Here is a 17,415-nt window from a genome sequence, read left to right as displayed (position 1 = left end):
CAGGCCTGCCGGAAAGTAGCATTAAAGGGCGGGAGGGTGTTTTGCTCAGGGCGACTTTCGCTTCGAACACGATGATGTTGAACTCTAATGACGATGACGGTGAATGGCGATGATGTTGAACTTTAATGGAGCTAGAGCGGCTTTGGCCAAGAAGAGCCATAGCACAAATTATATTTCTTTACACTAGGCGGGGTCAAAGGCCCATTTTCCACACAATTCACCTCAGAGGAGACAAGCCCCAGGCCAGGGGTGTACCCATTGTATCACCAGTGGCTACCCGGCGGCACTGGGGTCTAACACCACACCATTGCTGTGAAATTAAAACAGTGCTGACTATACGCATGACTGTACTCAGCAAAAGCGGGAAGTGTCACGGAGAGAGCAGCGTATACGCTGAGGTAGCTTCAATATTGAAAGGAACACTCAGGTAGCACACAAGAACGAATTCTGTTGTTACATTCAGCCCTGAAGTTGAAGATGTCTCGTAGGCATTATCCGTCTAAAGAAAAAAATATATATTAGAACGCAGGAGAAAAAAGTGTGCTTTTCGCTCATAGTTATGCAGATATTATTGGTTGAATGCGGATACTGAGTTTTATTTCATATTGGAGCTATATTTGTACATACTTGTAGCCCACGTGGCACAGCGGGTCCAACATTCAAGTCAGTCGCGATCTCGCTTTACTGCGGGAAACTCAGCCCATCATCTGAAGTCCAGTCCAGCACAATCCACTTAACTGTACAAAAAAAAAAAACAGAAAATCCTGCATAGCCGCACACTGTTTACGTGAAGCAGCTTCGCTCCGATACCGCACCGCTGCTCGCTCATGCTGGAATCTGCCACCTTTGCAGGGGTAGTTCGACGAACCGGTGCGGGTGTCTGGTTGCAAGTGGTTTTGAGTATGTTCGGAAAACTGACCAGTTGAACTGAGGCACTGACACAAAATGCCCGCTCTTCCTACTGCAGCGTATGTAAAGGAGTTAAGCCCACGCTGTGTAGCAACTATATATGCTGAAGCGTATACAGGTGTATTAATGCGATGGAACTAGAGTCCACATTCTGCAAGAATGGAGGCGTGTATCATGAAATTCGCTGATTGATCGAGAAAGGTCACGTGACCCTGTGACGTCATCACAACCTGCCCACCGTGGCAGGTGGCAACTGTTGCACCGGATTGAGAGGCCCTGTGACCTTGTAACGACATCCAACCTGCGCACCGGATTGCGAGCAACCTGTCCACCGTGGAAGTTAGGAATTAAGTCAACCACTGGTACAGGGAGGTCGCGTGACCTGGTGGAGTCATCGCAACCTACCCACGGAAGAAAGAGAAACTAGAAAAAAAATGACAGCAGAATCCGATCAGAACTAGTTCTTGGATAGGGCTAGCGAAGAATGCACATCTTCAAACACAGAATGGTACAGACTCACCAAAATAGCAACAATAGTAATCTATAATACTATCGCATTGGTCCACGCCCATCGTGCGATGTGCTTCGTGTGCTGTGCGATGTCAGTGCTCGTCAGAACGCACCAGGTGGTGGTGGTGAAAACTTTTATATTGTAAAAAAAGAGTTTGGGAGCCACAGAGTGGCCCCGCTACATGGTCGGCGTCCCTAGTCCGGGACACCGCACGACGAGGCCCCGTCTCTCGCCCGTTTCACCAGAGCCCTGTGGGACTCAAGCGAGGAGCAGTTGAGGAGGGCAGTCTCCCATGCCTCTCTGGAAGGGGTAGGGGAAGGGGGGAGGTGGGGATTTTGAGTACATGCCCACACCATGTGGAAGGTATCACAGGTCTCCCCACAGTGTGGGCATCGCCCATCCGTGTTAGGATCGTAATGTTTTATTATTGCAGGACAGAGTAGAGTACCTGTCTGCAGGCGCCTTAAAGCTCGCTCCTCCGTCTTACTCAGCCCTTTTGCAGGGGCCGGGAAAAGGCGGTGGTTGTCGCTATAATGTGTTAATATTTCCCTGAACCGCAGCAGCGGCTGGTTAGTCTCCGAGCCAGAAGAGCTGGGATGAGGAGCCCGGTGAGTAAGCGCTCGGGCAGCCGCGTCAGCGGCCTCATTACCTCGTAAGCCCTGGTGGCCAGGAGCCCAAATGATTCGTTTGGGTGTTGGATGAGTGGCAGTCCGTCGTAGAATACAAGCAGCTAAGGGGGAGATCTCCCCTGCCAAGTAATGTTCACATGCTTTTCGGGAGTCCGTGATGATTATTCTCGAATTGGCGTGGGCGGCAGCAAGCGCTATCGCTACTTCCTCGGCCCGCATTGAATTCGGGGCTCGAAAGGAGAGTCCATCAACGTGCATTTCCTGGTGAACGACAGCGGCCGAGTAAAATCCCGTGGGCGATGGCCCTGCTACGTCTACATAATATACACCGGGTCGGGAGCCGTGTTGTCTCTCAAGAGCCCGAGCCCGCGCTTGTCGTCTGTTTTCATGCATGTCGGTGTCCATGTTACGGGGGAGCGGGGAGACCCAGAGCATATGGCGCCATAGTACTGGGATACGCTCCGCCTCCTCTGGAGTGCAGTCGTGTTGGATGTGTAAGCGGTTTAGCAGGCGGCGCCCAGGAGCCGTCTGCGTGAGCCGCGTGTATTGGTTCACGAGGTGGGCCTCCCGCAGCTCCTGGTAGGAGTTTAGCACCCCCAATGTCTTGAGTTTGGCATTAGAGGTAGCCACCGGGAGATCCAGGGCTCGCTTAGTTGCCTTGCGGATGACGGCGTCTATTCGTGCCTCGTCTTGCTTAGTAGTGCGGAGATATGGCACGGCGTAGAGGATCCGGCTAGTCACGAAGGCATAGACGAGCCGAAGCGCGTCCCTGCCCCGCAGACCACCTAGCTCACCACCTAGGTATCCTACTTGCGGGACCTAGCTCGCAAGTAGGATACCTAGGTCAAGCAGGCTTCAGACAAAGATCGGCAATATTGGTGAGTGGGGACCTTTGTTAGCGCAATAAAATAGTGCCCGGTATAGAAAGGAAACAATGATTGCATTTGACACTGAAGCGGAAGACCTTTCCGGAAGCAATTCGAACGCCTGCTGAATACATCAGCCTCGGCCAGGACCTAAACACTATCGCTGCTAAGCTATCACTGCTCAAGTGATGAAAACGAAACCTATACCTCACAAAAGCATTAAAAAGCTATGAAGGTTTCTGAGCCCGTCGTTTAAAGTTCCAGAAATTTCACAGAGAGGCGACACTAAACAAGAAACAGAAAACGAACATAAATTCCAGCGACGGTTAGGGAAGGTTGCCATTTGACCACTATTCCCCTTCTGCGCGCCGTAGAGTTGCCACTCCCTAGCGAAAATTCTGTCAGCAGAGCTAATACCCTATTTGCTTATCGACCACAAATGGACAATTCGTTTAATAAGAAATGCGTCAAATAGGAAGCCTTATATGGAATTAGATTCCCTGGCGCTCGGAAGCAGCATCTGCAAAGCCACCACCACGATAGAGGTCTCCATTTGAAGCACGCGTGCAATAACGTCCTTAGTGAGCACAGCGACATCATAAAGACATGCAGAGCATGAAAACCTACGCACTTACCGTATATCATCATCATCATCAGCATCATTTATTAGACCCTTAAAGGCCCCTGGGAGGGGGTATTACATAAGGGGGGGGAGTAGTACATTCATCATGACTCACATTGGTGGGGAAAAAAAGAATTAAAAAAAAAGAACAAACAAGAAAACACACACACAACAAAAGCATAAAGAGAAATAAAGTCACGAAAGGGAAATGAAACCATTTATACAGCAAGATAACACATCAGACGTTCTTTAAACCTTTCTGGATCGCTTTCAATGACAACCGTTAGATAGGCAGCCTCCCCAACAGTGTACCCATATGTATTGGTGGTGATTTTTTGATGAGCGTAGTTATCTGAATAAAATATTACAACTAGATATCCGTTATGTGCTGTGTAAAACAGCAGGTTTCCCTGTGACGTGCTCTTAATTGAAGACCGCAATAATTGCTGACGGCAGAAATGTATAATGCTGCTCTTGTCTCAAACTGGACACGTTGATCCCTCTTAGACTGACTGAAACCCAATAGAGGACCTATACAACAAATACACGAATATATTTTCCCAATACGTACTACTTCTATTGGAATTTCCAACAGGGTTTTCACTTCTAGTTGCACGTGATAGCAATGTGCTTATCCCATTGACATTTATGAGGAATTATGAGTCTATGTTCTGCCAAAATTATTCGAGGAACCTATTCTTCGCTATCCGTCGTGTCCAACATTCTCGGACAAAAAATTTGAAAATTGGAAAAATTTAAGACACTGTTACGGAAATACTGAACGTAATGGTCCATTCTTCTGATATGTAGCAAAATTTTTCTTTTAAAGAACGCTCTTGACGATAGCAAAAACGTTAACGGAAAAAAAAATTACCAAGACTGCCGTCGGGTGATCTGTGGATATATTGACTGTTAGTGTGAAATCTTGCATAATATGAAAAAATCGCGTTCATAAACGGTTTCCTGCTCAAAAATTATTCTGTCCAGAATTGTTGGGTATGGGCGTTTCGCGGAAAACGCTAAAATTGAGTCGTTTACAGTATTTTTTTTTTTTAATGACATAGACATAAAGTGAGATGCTGGTGCCTGAATATGGCGCCGGCCACTGCTTTGCACGTAAATGAAGAAAAACACTTGAACTGGCGGCATAACGCTCAACAAAGCACAGCTACAACAGACACAATACACAATAGAGTATTTTCTCTTCCTCGAGTCCACTTGCGGCACCTAGTGAAATAAACGCGAACTAACGACCTGTCTGGAATTGCTGCGCAGGCAGACGTTTCCATCGCATCGCACAGACGGCACCTGGACCCTTTCAAGACCAGACGCAGACATCTACAAAAAGGTCATCTGGCCTCAATGGATTCAAAAGCGGCGGCACAAGCGGACGCTGCAAGCTTTTCGCGAGATCGGTTCTTGTGCAGCACGCTCACGCAATGAGTAGATATCTGGGAACTTGAATTTATTTCCTGAATCGATGAACTTGCACGTTACACTACTGTGGCCTGGCTCTCAGGCACGCGGTTTAGTGGAGGGCTTCGGATCGCATTCGACCAGGAAAAGTTCCTTAGCGTGCCCGAACATTTTAGTACTTAAGTGCGTCTGTTTTTGTTTAAATTCGGCCGCTGCGGCAGGATACGAGCCCGTGGAACATGGATCAGCATGAGGCCGCCGGAACTATGGGTAGAGATCGATATTTACCCCTTCACTACGGCGACGCTCACACATAGGGCTACTGCGGCATCGAGCAACTAAGCATGTACAGCAAAATATTAAACGTGTAAATGAAAAATGACTATTTTAGAGAACATTAAGTGACAACTCCAGGCAGAGATAAATGCTAATGCATGAGTGATTGTCCAGCAACAAGCAATGCTCTCCTCAAGACTAGTATACCGACGCATGCACTACGCAAGCACAGAAGGGGCAGGCGCGGACGGGTGGAGGTCAAGGTATATGCAACATTCTTTTTCGCGTCTATTTCTGTATGCTGGATACATAACTCAATCAAGCACCGCTGCAATAGGAGCGGTGGATAGCGAGTTTCTTTTGCGAGAACACTTTATTCACTTCCGTACACCCGTTCCTTGCTCCTATTTTTTCCTTGTTTGTTTGGTTTTTTGTCCTCAAAGTCGTCGCAGCGGGCAATAACGTCAGCATCGTGTCTAACGTCGTCAACGATGGCGTAGAGACAGACAGACACGGAGGTTTTCGACAGAGAGCTTGTAGCTCTGCCTGTTTCCCGCTCCGAGGTGGGAGTCTACCCGTGAACGCGAAGGACGGTCGGTCTCAGAACGTCGCTTCGAGCACAGAGAAAACAAAAGGACAACTCCTTCGAGAAGCGCCGGCGCGCGACGAACGGGGCACAGATGTTTGTTTCGTCGGGGAATGAAAATGGGGTCTTTGTATGCGAAAAGAGAAGTGATATGGCGCTACGGGCGCCTGCGGCGCCGCACGCAGCAACCCCGGTTGGCGAAGAGAAATCGCGTACTACCAGTTCCTGCCACCTCGCCCGCTCGACGGGGCGCACGGGATCCGCTTAAGTGCGACTCTCCGCAATCTGAATGAGACCAAAGAAGGAAACTCTGCAGGAATTTAATGCCTAGAAGTTGAAATGCTTAATGAGTTCAAAGCAGCCGCACTGTAGCACTAAATGCGAAGTATTGTTGTGCATATAATTAAAACGCTGCGACGCGTGGTGCCTAGGGCAATGCGCGATTCGAAGCCATTGTATGGCTGCTTCGAAGCACAGGGTCGTGTGCACAGTTGTCGCCGCCCCAAGCAGCCTTTCCATCCAAAGTTTCAAGAACCCCACTTTGGGCGCCAGAAAGAGGGCCACATAACGCGTGCACCACTTTCGAACGCGCTAATAATTTCTGCTGTCGCCCCGATTATCCACTAACTGCAGGATCACTGGCTACATCGCACTGCAGTGGACCAGCAGTCACAGGCGCCAAGCCCAGCGAGTGCAGCGCGCGGCACCGAGAACAGCATGCGGCGCGATCGAACCTGACCTAACGCAGCCTGACGCCATAGCCGTCGAGGCATGGAGCCCGCTCTTCGGAGGCGTGCCTTCTTCCCCAGCGCCGCCGGAACGCCGTCTGCCACGTGACGGTATGCGAACCGCGAGTCCTGCCTGTGTGCGAGTCTGCATCCAAGTCGCCTCGACGCTGCGGCTTTGCCGCAGAAAATGATTCCGCGCGATGCAACGTAGCCTGGAAGCAACCGCTAGACATTCTCGGCGTACGCTATAACTGCTCCATTTTTTTTAATTCAGTAAGAAATAAAAAAAATACAAGGTAAAACCGGGCGCTTGAAAAGCGGTCTCAGGACGCGTCACATCCATGCGACGAGAGATGAATAAAATGCACAGGCTCGCGTCTCCACTGGACGTAATTAAGGGCAGCACCTCTTCTTTTTATTTATAGGTGCGCAGAATACGTATTTCTCCGCGGATAGCGCAGTTTGCCCGTGTAACCAGAAAACATTTTCAACTAACCAACCATCACTGGAAGCAGTGATAACCACGTCCACCGAAGGATTCGCCTAGCCGCAGCGCTGGATATCAGGTTATATCTTGGTGGCTGCAGCCGCGCGCGCTTCAGAACCAGCGGTAGGCGAGCCGCGCTCACTGGCCGCCGTAACAGCTAGGCGTGACTTGCAGACGAGACGCGTGCCAGCCGGTCCATGCAAATGAAACGCGGCAACGGGCGAAGGCCAAGATGCCGGCACAGGAAGGCGAAAAGCAACAGCTAGCGCGCCCGCTCACTTCGGCCGAGCGCTCGCGGGAGCCGGCGAAGACACGGGCGCGGGCGGCGCGCCGCGAGATAGCATGGCGAAGCGCGGACGACGTTGGTTTAGCGTGGAAGCGCGTCGCATGATGCTTAGCCGGCCAGGTAGGTGAGAAAAGTGTCCACACTTACTCGCTTTTGCTTGCCGTCCCGATGTATTCCCAAATTTTCCAGTATTGATCACACTATAAATAGATTCAACCAGTGCACACAAAACGTCGCCCCTCTCCCAAAAAAGCTTCTGCACACCGCTGAATGATCTCTTGCGACTAGTCATGTGACCTTGCGGTCCCTCCGTTCCTCCCCTGCCATTTGTTGCCGCTGCGGGGCCGCCGCATGCGTCACAGCAAAGCGGCAGACGCGGGCCCAGTACTTGTGGCGCCACCTTTCGCGGCGCTATCGAACCGAGCGCAAGGTGCATCTGCTGGAGCATTCGACAAAAGCACGAGGACGAGCTTGAGAGTCGGATGTCATTGGAAGAGATTTCTGACATGGAATGAACTACGAGGTTTGCGGTGCAGAACACTGCGACGCCACTGTGAATTATTAGGCACATAGTAGTATTTTTGTAATAATGGCCGTGCCATCCGGGAGAATTTAATGTCATTAAGTGCTCACTGACTTAAGTTCTAATGGCATTCATGAAGTGACACACGCATAAATTTAATGACATTAGCCTTACTGCCATTTTCGACCTACTGAGTCCGCCACAACTGAATGGCCCAAGTAATGCGCACTCTCGTCCCCATTCCACGTGCAGAAAAGTGCAGCTTTATTAGTAACCACTTCCTAACCAGTAGCAAATCATTAATTCATAACTTTCAGTCAGATGAGGCATCTCTACAGCGTCTTTGATCATCATTCATTTTTACTAGCACTTCTGACAGACACCCTCAGACTGTGTGCTGACACAGGAGTTTGACTACTCTTTCGACTTGTCGAGCAAGAACAGCAGTATTTTTTCTGCAAAAAAATTTTTATATTACATTTCATCAACATTCCCGAGATATTGCGTGCATTAGCACTGTTTATATTCAGGTGAAATCTTTTACTGCCTTGCAAATGTTACCGTCATTGTGACGTTCGTATAATGACATTAAATGTGAACGTGTAGCACCCACTCCGAAAATAACGGCATTAACAAACTTAGGCCTTAAGAACTTCCTGCCGTTTTTTGTGCATAAGTGGCACGGGTATAAAACTTGAGGGTATGAACTCGTTACAAAATATGCATGACACTGGCTGCTCAAATATTCATGGATAGCCCACTCAAGTGATGCCTTTTGTCCTTGCAATACCAGGTATAAATGAGGACTGAAGTACTACTTCAACTCCCAGGTATGAAGCATCACAACAGATCATGAGCATACTGGCTTGAGTTTGCAAATCACTGTATAAAATGTCTTACATCTGAAGTTTGTGCTAAAATAGATGGGGCAAGGGGTTATAAAACAATGTGCAGAATTTGTTACTGAAACGACTCAAAAACAAGAAAACAATCAACAAATGGTAAGCTGTATTACACAAGATATTCAATCTCAAAGGAACAAAAAAGTGGCCAAAGGAAGGCCAGAAAAGGATATTTCGCACAACAGTCACAAGAAATGAAGTATATTATACAACACCATAGGTAACAAAGTATTAGACCATGGAATTGACAAGTGAAGTGACTTCTTCCAGTTTAGCTACAAGATTTTCGATGGCTGGGGTCAATTCATCAAGCATTTTAGGTGTGTAGTTCACTTTGTAGTTCTGAACAATTGAGAGCGTTCCATTCACTGTGATTCTGGCTGATGACAGCAGTTGACGCTTGCGAAGTGGATCACTTACACTTTTTGTTGCAGACATGTAGATGTCCAAGAGATCGCTGGAACGTATGAGGTGTTCCCTACATGTCGTCGCATCTTTTTCCCAGCTTTGCTTTTGATTATGACAGCGAAATGATTTTTGGAAGAACTGCAGCATTCGCTCAATGTCTTCAACTGTTGTGCTTGGGTCTTCACTTGAAAGGTGGTAGAGGGAGCCATACGAGTACCAGATGTCAGCGTCATTAGTGACACCAGATGTCACTCTGCCAAACAGTTCCAGCAGTTTAGGCTTTAAATGAGTACCTGGCTGGCCATGGATGTCAGAAATTCCCTCTGCTACCACCCTCACCAACAGCTTTGCTATCTTGCCGTCAGAGTGCTTGCCTTTGATGTCTATTAGTCTGTGCCAAGAATTAATGCATTCATCAAAAGCTCCAACATCCATGCACACCAGCAGGTAGTTTTCCCAGACCCTCCAGTTGTCATAGCTGCATTTCAACGCTTCTTGAAGGACCCTCCAAGCCTTTGGTTTGTCCCCCATGTGAATATAAGCACTAGCCATGTTGTTCCACGCTTCCAGGCTTTCCGGATCCAATGTCACAGCACGCTTGTAAGCCTTCACGGAAAGAGCATAGTTCTCAACCTGCATGGCTGAGTAACCCAAGGCAAACCAGACATTCAACTGAATTCCATTCAACTCAGCTGACTTCTCCAAGTATGGGATGGCTTCCTGGAATTCCTTCTTGTTATAATAGAACAAGCCAAGTGAGCGCTGCGCCCTTGCACTACTGTGACCAGACAGCTCCCAAGCCTTCGTGTAGTGCTCAGGGTCCTGTGTTGCATCTCCTAGCAAGCAGTAAAGGTGAGCTGTTTCTTCATCCTCAAGTAGCTTCCTCACAATCTTTTCCGCTCTGTCACGACGCCCAATCTTGTTGTAGCAGTTCACAACATCCTCCCAGAGTTCATACTTGATAAAGACATCCAGCGCACTCTTCGTTGCACCCAGTGCAAAGAACAGGTTCCCCAGCTGTTTCTCAACTTCCCAGATTGATGGCAAAGCGACACTAAAGAAGAGCACTTGCCTAACAGCAACACTGGGCTCAGAGGATTTAACAGCATCAACAAGACACTGCAACTGAGTCATCGATCGCTCAACTCGTCGGGTACTTTTGCATTCTAGTCGGCACCGCTGAAACAGCGCACTGAACTGGACTGACCAAGCAGTTGGCACTGACAGCGTTCGCTCTATGTATGCCATGATTTCCTCATCCCTGAGAGCATCTGGTGCACTAATGCTTTTGCTCAAAACGCACACCGCCAGAAGCAAGCAGCTCTCCTCGGGTGTCAAGGAAACTTCAGTGGGCGCTTCTCCACTAAACTTTATCTCATTCATGACAGTATCGTCTTTGAGCGGCACATTTCTAGGGAAATGGTTTGACTCTGTTAGCGGCGGACTACTCACGCCGTCGCCACCATCTTTATGATGCACGTCAAGTAGCAACTGCGGAAGCTCATTTTCTTGGTGGTATGTTCTCTTGCCAAGTGCGCCTGTCAGTCGAAACTCGAGGTTTGATACGCTTTTCGCCTTCTCCAGGTAAGAACGGCTATTCTTCACTTCAAAGTAGTGCACGTAAGATAGAGCTGCTTCTGTACAGAACACCATCGTGAGCTTTCTCTGTTCGTATCCATCGCCATTTGACGGCAACTTGCTTTCGACGTCGGCGATTCGCTGGCAGATCTCGTTGTACAGTTCATGAGATCGATCCAGCATGATCAGTTGATGAACGTGCGTGCACCTCCATGACCACCAGTCGACTGTCCAGCAGCTTTGCAAAGCTTCCCTGCACCGTACAAGCACTGCCTTGGCGATAATAAGGAATGCGGGTTGTTCGATCAAGTGGTACGAAGGCTCCCCGCTTACTTCGAGAGCTTTGAGGCACGCGCGTTGACATTCCTCAGACTCTGCGTTAGGAAAAACCTCGTTGGCAACGTTTACAGCTGGCCCTGTCCAGTTGCACTGTATGAACAGCTTGAGGGCAGACACGCCGATTAGAAGCACTGTCAGATGACGGCTCAGGCCACCGCCTTCGGCGTATTTCTTGCATTTCTCACTTATGTCGCTGAAACAACTAGCATAGGACGATACACTTACCAAACGCTTTGTCCGATCGTTTGCAAACACGCTTATATAGTCACCTCGCATAATGCAATCCCCGAGAAATCTCAAGAAATTGAAGTCATCCTCCTCTGCAGAGGCATCGCGCACATCTTGGAGCTCGTCGGCGAAGTCTCGGCCAAGGACAACAGCATGCTCGATTTTCTTGAAGAGTTCCATAACGTATTTGGCTTGCGACGTAGTTTTCAGAGAAATGTGGTCAAGAACAGCTTAACTACGCAGGGTTTGAGCGTTTGCGTTAACCACGCATGGAGCACATGGCTATGGCGTACGTCACATGGATCGGCATGGATCCGGAATCAGCCTGGATATCGACTTTCGTGGTCAAAAATGCCACAAATCTCACTAGATTTTTGTTTCGACTTTGACATCTTTAATAACTTACTTTTGTTAAAATGAACTATGTCAACCTTCTAAATATTTTATGTTTAAAGGAATGAAAACTTCATTTTTAACTGAAACCTGAATGAACCTGAATTTTTAACTGAAACCTGAAGCAAAAATAAAATTTTAGTGTAATAACAATAATTTATTTACTTAATGTTTTATATATAGGAATAGGCTTTGCTATTAGTGCTTAAACATTTCAACTAATTATATTACGAAACCGCGGCATTTGCGCACCGTCTGCATATGCCTTGCGGTGCTGACAACTTGCAGGAACCACCTGAAAGCAGCGTGGAAGTTCGGCCTCAGCAAGTGCGCGAAACACGTTGCAAAGTATAGCTTTTGGCGTGCCGCGTTGTTCTGATGCTGGCATTCATTCATGCATCTACGTGCAACTCTGTCACGAACCGTAAGCTTGTTTGATTTAACTTCATGCGCGAAACAACAAATGTCATCCACGTGCTTCTGAGCATTTCGAGTGGTGCAACGTGACTATGGCGAGTGTCAGCGGCGGAATCGAAAAGAAGATCGGTCTCAGTGCTAAGAAAATGAAGCGTATGGAGTCTAAGAAAAGGAAGATTGAAGCGTTCTTGCATTTATGTGAAGATAAGACGGTGCCCGCCAACTCGGACCCGTCCACTGCAGCGAAAAGAAACCGACCATGTTCAGAGGACAACAGCGCGCACGAAGACCTGCACGTTTCCAAGACGGCGCCCGTCGCATCAGAGGCGGCCAAGACGATCGGCGAGGAATTGGCGACGCTGCGAGCCAGGAGACGGCCTTTCACCGATGCTTGGAAGGAAATGCCGAAGTTCTACATGACCGACGACGGCTACAAAGCTGCTTGGTCGTGGCCAGATACCGACCGTGGAACTGGCGGCACCAATGCCGACGGAGTTGAAGACAAGACCGCCGTGTACATGCAGGACATCCAGGCTTTGCTGCTTGTGTCACTGTTGGGCCAAGAGACCCCGATATTGACACGTTGGTGTCGATATCTTCGACATGCCAGGACCAGCCACATCGTCATAGTCGTAGTGAAAGGCCTGTCGGCAGACAGCCTCGCTGAAAATGCTGAACGCTTTCCCGAGCTCCGCACCATCTTCCCCGACGGCGGCGTGCGCGTTGTTCCGTCTGCCCAGTACGGTGCCACGACCGAGTCTGAGCTGACGCAGGTGCCGATCAGCTTCAGGAGTGGTCAAAAACTGCGGTGTGTATTCGGCTCTCTGCAAGCCGCCGAAGCGAAGGGCGCGGTGTTCAGGTGCTACGGAGCATTCGTGCCCGTTGCCCGGCCCGCCGACGTTGACACCGGCGGCGATGCCGAAGGGTCAGCAGCACCGTCCGGACCAAACGCCCTCAAGAGCGGCGATGTCGCTGCTTCCGAGCCTCCAGTTCAGCGTAAACCGGAAGCAGTGGAACCCAAGACGCATGATAAGCAAGTCAAAGATACGAAGGCACTGGTGCCTTGTAGCAGTGAGCTTCTCAAACCTCCTGCTGCACCAGATGCATTGACGAACCAGCGTGACGCCACCGGTTGTGTTGATGTTGTGCCACGTACTATGTTTCTGCTAAGTCCAGTGCAAATGCTAATGGAAGGCTATCCGCTGGTCAGAGCAAACAACACACAGCACTATGTGTACACAAAGGACTGTTATCTGCCAGTCCACGATGGGTAAGTGTGGTGTGCTGATTGGTGTATTCACACCAGATGTTATTGAGCTGTCCAAGCCTTTAGTGAAAGGGCTGAAATTATTAGGAAACTTTTAACGGCTTTTCTGAAAGGAAAAGTATAACCCTTCTCACTTCTTAAAAGATGAAAAAGCATAAAATGCCTTGTGTTGAGGAACTGGCAGCCTCATACTGAGCCATGCAAGCATATTCCCCGCTACTGTACATTTCCCTGATTTTGACATGTGGAGCCAAACATGTCGCTCATGGCTCGTCAACTTGTTGCACTTCGTCCATAAGCACATAAACACATACATATTTCTAAAATGGATTGCTCGTGAAACTGCAATGAAATGCAGCTATCACCACCCTACGTTATTAGTGTGCTTTTCCTTGTCCATGTTTTGCCAAGTTTGTTGGCTTTTGCATTGAAAAATAACGCGCAGTCACCTGGTGACATTGAAAATTATTGAGTTGTAGAGTACATTTTGCATTGTTTTTCTTGAAAGTAGCTAAACCAATGCTTGATCATAGCAGTATAACATATAGGAGCCTTTGGTGTCTGTGTCTTGCCATGAAATTAATCTATATTGCAAGAGAAATAGGATTTACACTAGTGGGAGCACTGTCGTTATGCTCATTGGTGGGAGCATGCGTGCTGTGAAAAAACTTGCACGTCTCCTCTTACTCTGGTCTACCTGGCACGGGGCGCTACGGAGAAGGGTTCTGCACTTAGCAAAGAGCATCAGCAAATTTCGACATTGATGAAATGGGAAGAGTTAATGTAATAAGTTTTAAAAAGATGCAAACTGAAGATAGTGCACAAGCATGCACGAGCATCATGTAATGGTGATGGGGCAGTTGAGTAGTTAGTCAAATTATCAGTGAAAGTATTAAGCATGAAAGCAAGGAAGAAATTAGACCACTGGTTAGTTTCTTGGCAATTAGAAGAAATGGAATCGCACTCTAGGAATCGCACTGTGAACTGTTTTGTAGAATTTGCAGGAACAGTCTCAGAATTATGGATGTTGTCTTGGTAAGCACAAAAACAGTTAATGCACATAGGAGAGCCAGAACGTGTAGACTAAAAACTAAATGGAATTCATGTGTGCTGATTGTGGCATGGTGCAGAATGTAAAGACGATAGTAACAGTATAGAGTATAATGACCAAAAGGACACAGTTCATAAAATTTGCCCTGACTTGATTAAAAGATACTGAGAAGCAGTAATGTAAAATGTGAGGAAGTTCAGGTTTTTACTTGAAAACATGCTTTCCACTTTAGTAAAGAAAGCTATGCATAGCTTAGAAGTAGCAAAAGCCAGTGTGGCCAAAATAATCACAGACTTTGTATTTTAAGGAGGGGGCAGGGTAGTTATACTTCATCTCATAAGTTGTTTCCAGCACTGTGAAAGGTATAGCTATCTCATCCAATCAGGACCAAGGAAGACAACAAATACTTCCTCAGATATTTGAGCAATGTTGTGACTATTTTTCAAACAGTTATTGCAGTAATTTAAAAGTTAGTTCAGGATGGTGTTTTGAAAGTTCAGCGAGCATTTTATTCACTAGTTAAATTAGCAGAGAAAGTCTACACGAATACAGCGCTGCTGAGGCCTGCTCCAAAGTGGTCTGCCACCATTCGTAAGCATTCGTAAGTGATGGGAGAGTAAATGGATGACAAAGCAGTAAGTATGTCAGATTTAGAACATGAGGAAGAAAACTGGAGAGTAAGGATGGGCTGATATGCATTGTCATCGAAAGTAGCAGAGGATCAGATATGGGTATGAGGTTCAGAAGTTAGTTGAGATAAAGCGCTCATTGTTGGCACAGCATGGGGCTGATAAGACTGGTAGGAGTTTTTGGCACTGGACTTACTGGCTTGCATGATGAGGATGAATACAACAGCCAAATTGCATGCATGCTTAACCATGGCAGTCAGTAACTGCGATACCTTTGTCTCCTTGCAGGTCCCGCATGTATGCAATCGACTGTGAGATGTGCCTCACAACAGCCAGGTTGAATGAACTCACTCGGGTTACAATGGTTGACGAAGATGAAAAAGTGCTGCTTGATGAATTGGTCAAACCTCGGAATCGCATAATCAATTACCTCACACAGTTCAGTGGAATCACAAAAGAGATGCTGGACCCCGTGTGGACGCGCATAGAGGATGTCCAGAGAGCAATATCTGACCTTCTGCCAGCCGATGCAATTCTCGTGGGGCAATCTCTCAACTGCGATCTCCATGCCTTGAACATGATACATCCGTATGTGATCGACTCCAGTGTCATTTTCAACATATCAGGAAACCGGCGCATCAAGACCAAGCTTAAAGTGCTCACAAGCACTTTCCTTGGCGAAGAAATTCAGACGGGTCATGATGGCCACTGCTCGGCAGAGGATGCCACTGCAAGTCTTCGCCTTGTCAAGCATAGGCTGAAACAGGGCCTATTCTTTGGAGATGCAGTTCTTCGGGGAATGCAAGAGGAACTCATGGCAAAGGCGTATGAAGAACATGACCTTACAAAACCGATAGAAGTTTACGTTTACGATGAGAAAGAACTAGGTGATTTCCAGGCTAGTAACGCACTAACCAAACAGCAACAAGAGCCGTCAGGCAAGAAAAACACAGCTAAGCTGAAATCAGTGTTCTCCAAATGTCGTGGACAGCTCAAAGCAGAGTTCCGGGGTGCTGTAAGCAACCTGTTCTATTACCTCAGCAAGAAGGAATACAAAACATCTTCTCACCTGGTCGGCAATAAGGAAATGCTTGGCAGATTCCCAAAGTTTGTGCTGAAAGCCACACCACACACGGAAGTGAGCGGAAATGCTGAGGCTGTGAAGCATGTAAGGTCTCTGATGCAGACAAACCTGGTTGTCATGGCTGGACTTGAGTCAGAGGACAGCAATGGACAGCTCACTGAGGAAAATGCTGCAGAAATCGACAAACTTCTCAGCAAAATTTATTATGACTGCAAGAAGTCATCTTTGTTTGTTGTCCTGCTGGAAGGGTCAGTGGATGAAGACACGCAGGTAGCTCAGCATGGAGTGTGCTTTGTGAAGGTCAAGAAATTTGAAAAGAGACGTGCAAAAGAGATGTGTAACATAGATGGCGAATAAAAGCTTCAAGGTTATCAGTATTTCATACTTGCTGGGACACCTTTCGTAAAGGCGGGTACGAACGCTTCTCCTCTCTAAACTGCCTGCACATCTGTATTCAGGTTTTGAATGGAGGTGGCATTTCGAGGTGTGTCTTGCTCAGTACATCATCTGGTGTCATTATTTTTTTTAGTCTGTCCATGTATGCAAAATGCCTAGTCTCTTGCAATAACGCTTAAAGGTGCACTGAAGAGGAATCTGAACTCGTCTTTTTGCCGCGGGAACTCGATCTACACGTTCCTAGCATTCTTAGAAACTGCGACTTATTGCCCTGTGTGGCCGATTTCCCAATTAAATCGAATTAACACCCGGCTCCCGCCTTTTTTTTTTTAATTCTCCCTCGTACGATGGGCGGAGTCGACCAACGCGGGGAGTGCCTTTCAGCCAGCTCCGTGGAGGCTTTGCTTTCGCTTCATTTTGTTTTTTAGGTTTCCGCGAATAAATAGTTTCATTTGCAGATAATATAACCGCAAAATAAGCCCGCAGAAATAAAAATACGCGTGGACTATTTGCTTCTACGGACTACTACGTGTTACTCCGCCGATGGCAGAGCGGCAAGCCGCCACGGGACTGGGTGAAAGGCACTCCCCGCGTTGGTCGACTCCGCCCACCGTACGAGGGAGAATTAAAAAAAAAGGCGGGAGCCGGGCGTTAATTCGATTTAATTAGGGAAATCGGCCACACAGGGCAATAAATCGAGGTTTCAAAGAATGCTCGGAACGTGTAGATTGAGTTCCCGTGGCAAAAAGACGAGTTCAGATTCCTCTTCAGTGCACCTTTAACTGTGAACAAATTTCTCCATGCAGGTATTGTTATTCTATCTGTCAGAAGAGCAAAGAAACAAACACTACAAGCAGAGTGTGGTAGGGGTTAGAGGTTCATCT

At 47.7% G+C, this 17,415-nt stretch overlaps 2 protein-coding genes and 1 long non-coding RNA gene across 3 annotated transcripts in view; 1 reads left to right on the top strand and 2 right to left on the bottom strand.

The window, feature by feature from the left end:
* Positions 1 to 7,645, bottom strand: part of LOC149358608 (uncharacterized) — a 134,400-nt gene extending 126,755 nt beyond the window's left edge. The window contains exon 1 of the long non-coding RNA XR_016288702.1: positions 7,464 to 7,645. This is a non-coding gene — a long non-coding RNA (uncharacterized LOC149358608). The remainder of the gene's footprint in view (positions 1 to 7,463) is intronic.
* A 1,180-nt stretch (positions 7,646 to 8,825) lies between these two features.
* On the bottom strand, positions 8,826 to 11,596 carry LOC149358607 (tetratricopeptide repeat protein 27). The gene has a single exon (XM_089570733.1). It carries the CDS (start codon positions 11,472 to 11,474, stop codon positions 8,973 to 8,975), a length of 2,502 nt encoding a protein of 833 aa, XP_089426859.1. The 5' UTR covers positions 11,475 to 11,596; the 3' UTR covers positions 8,826 to 8,972.
* A 370-nt stretch (positions 11,597 to 11,966) lies between these two features.
* On the top strand, positions 11,967 to 16,512 carry Rexo5 (RNA exonuclease 5). Its single transcript, XM_089570732.1, has 2 exons — positions 11,967 to 13,374; positions 15,340 to 16,512. The coding sequence occupies exons 1-2, from the start codon at positions 12,197 to 12,199 to the stop codon at positions 16,490 to 16,492; spliced, it is 2,331 nt and encodes a 776-aa protein (XP_089426858.1). The 5' UTR covers positions 11,967 to 12,196; the 3' UTR covers positions 16,493 to 16,512.
* The last annotated feature ends 903 nt before the right edge of the window (positions 16,513 to 17,415 follow it).

Source organism: Amblyomma mixtum, chromosome 2 (assembly GCF_055824585.1).
Source record: "Amblyomma mixtum isolate Tamu chromosome 2, ASM5582458v1, whole genome shotgun sequence".
In the NCBI taxonomy this organism is placed as follows: Eukaryota; Metazoa; Arthropoda; class Arachnida; order Ixodida; family Ixodidae; genus Amblyomma; species Amblyomma mixtum.
This window is presented reverse-complemented; position numbering and strand designations above follow the sequence as displayed.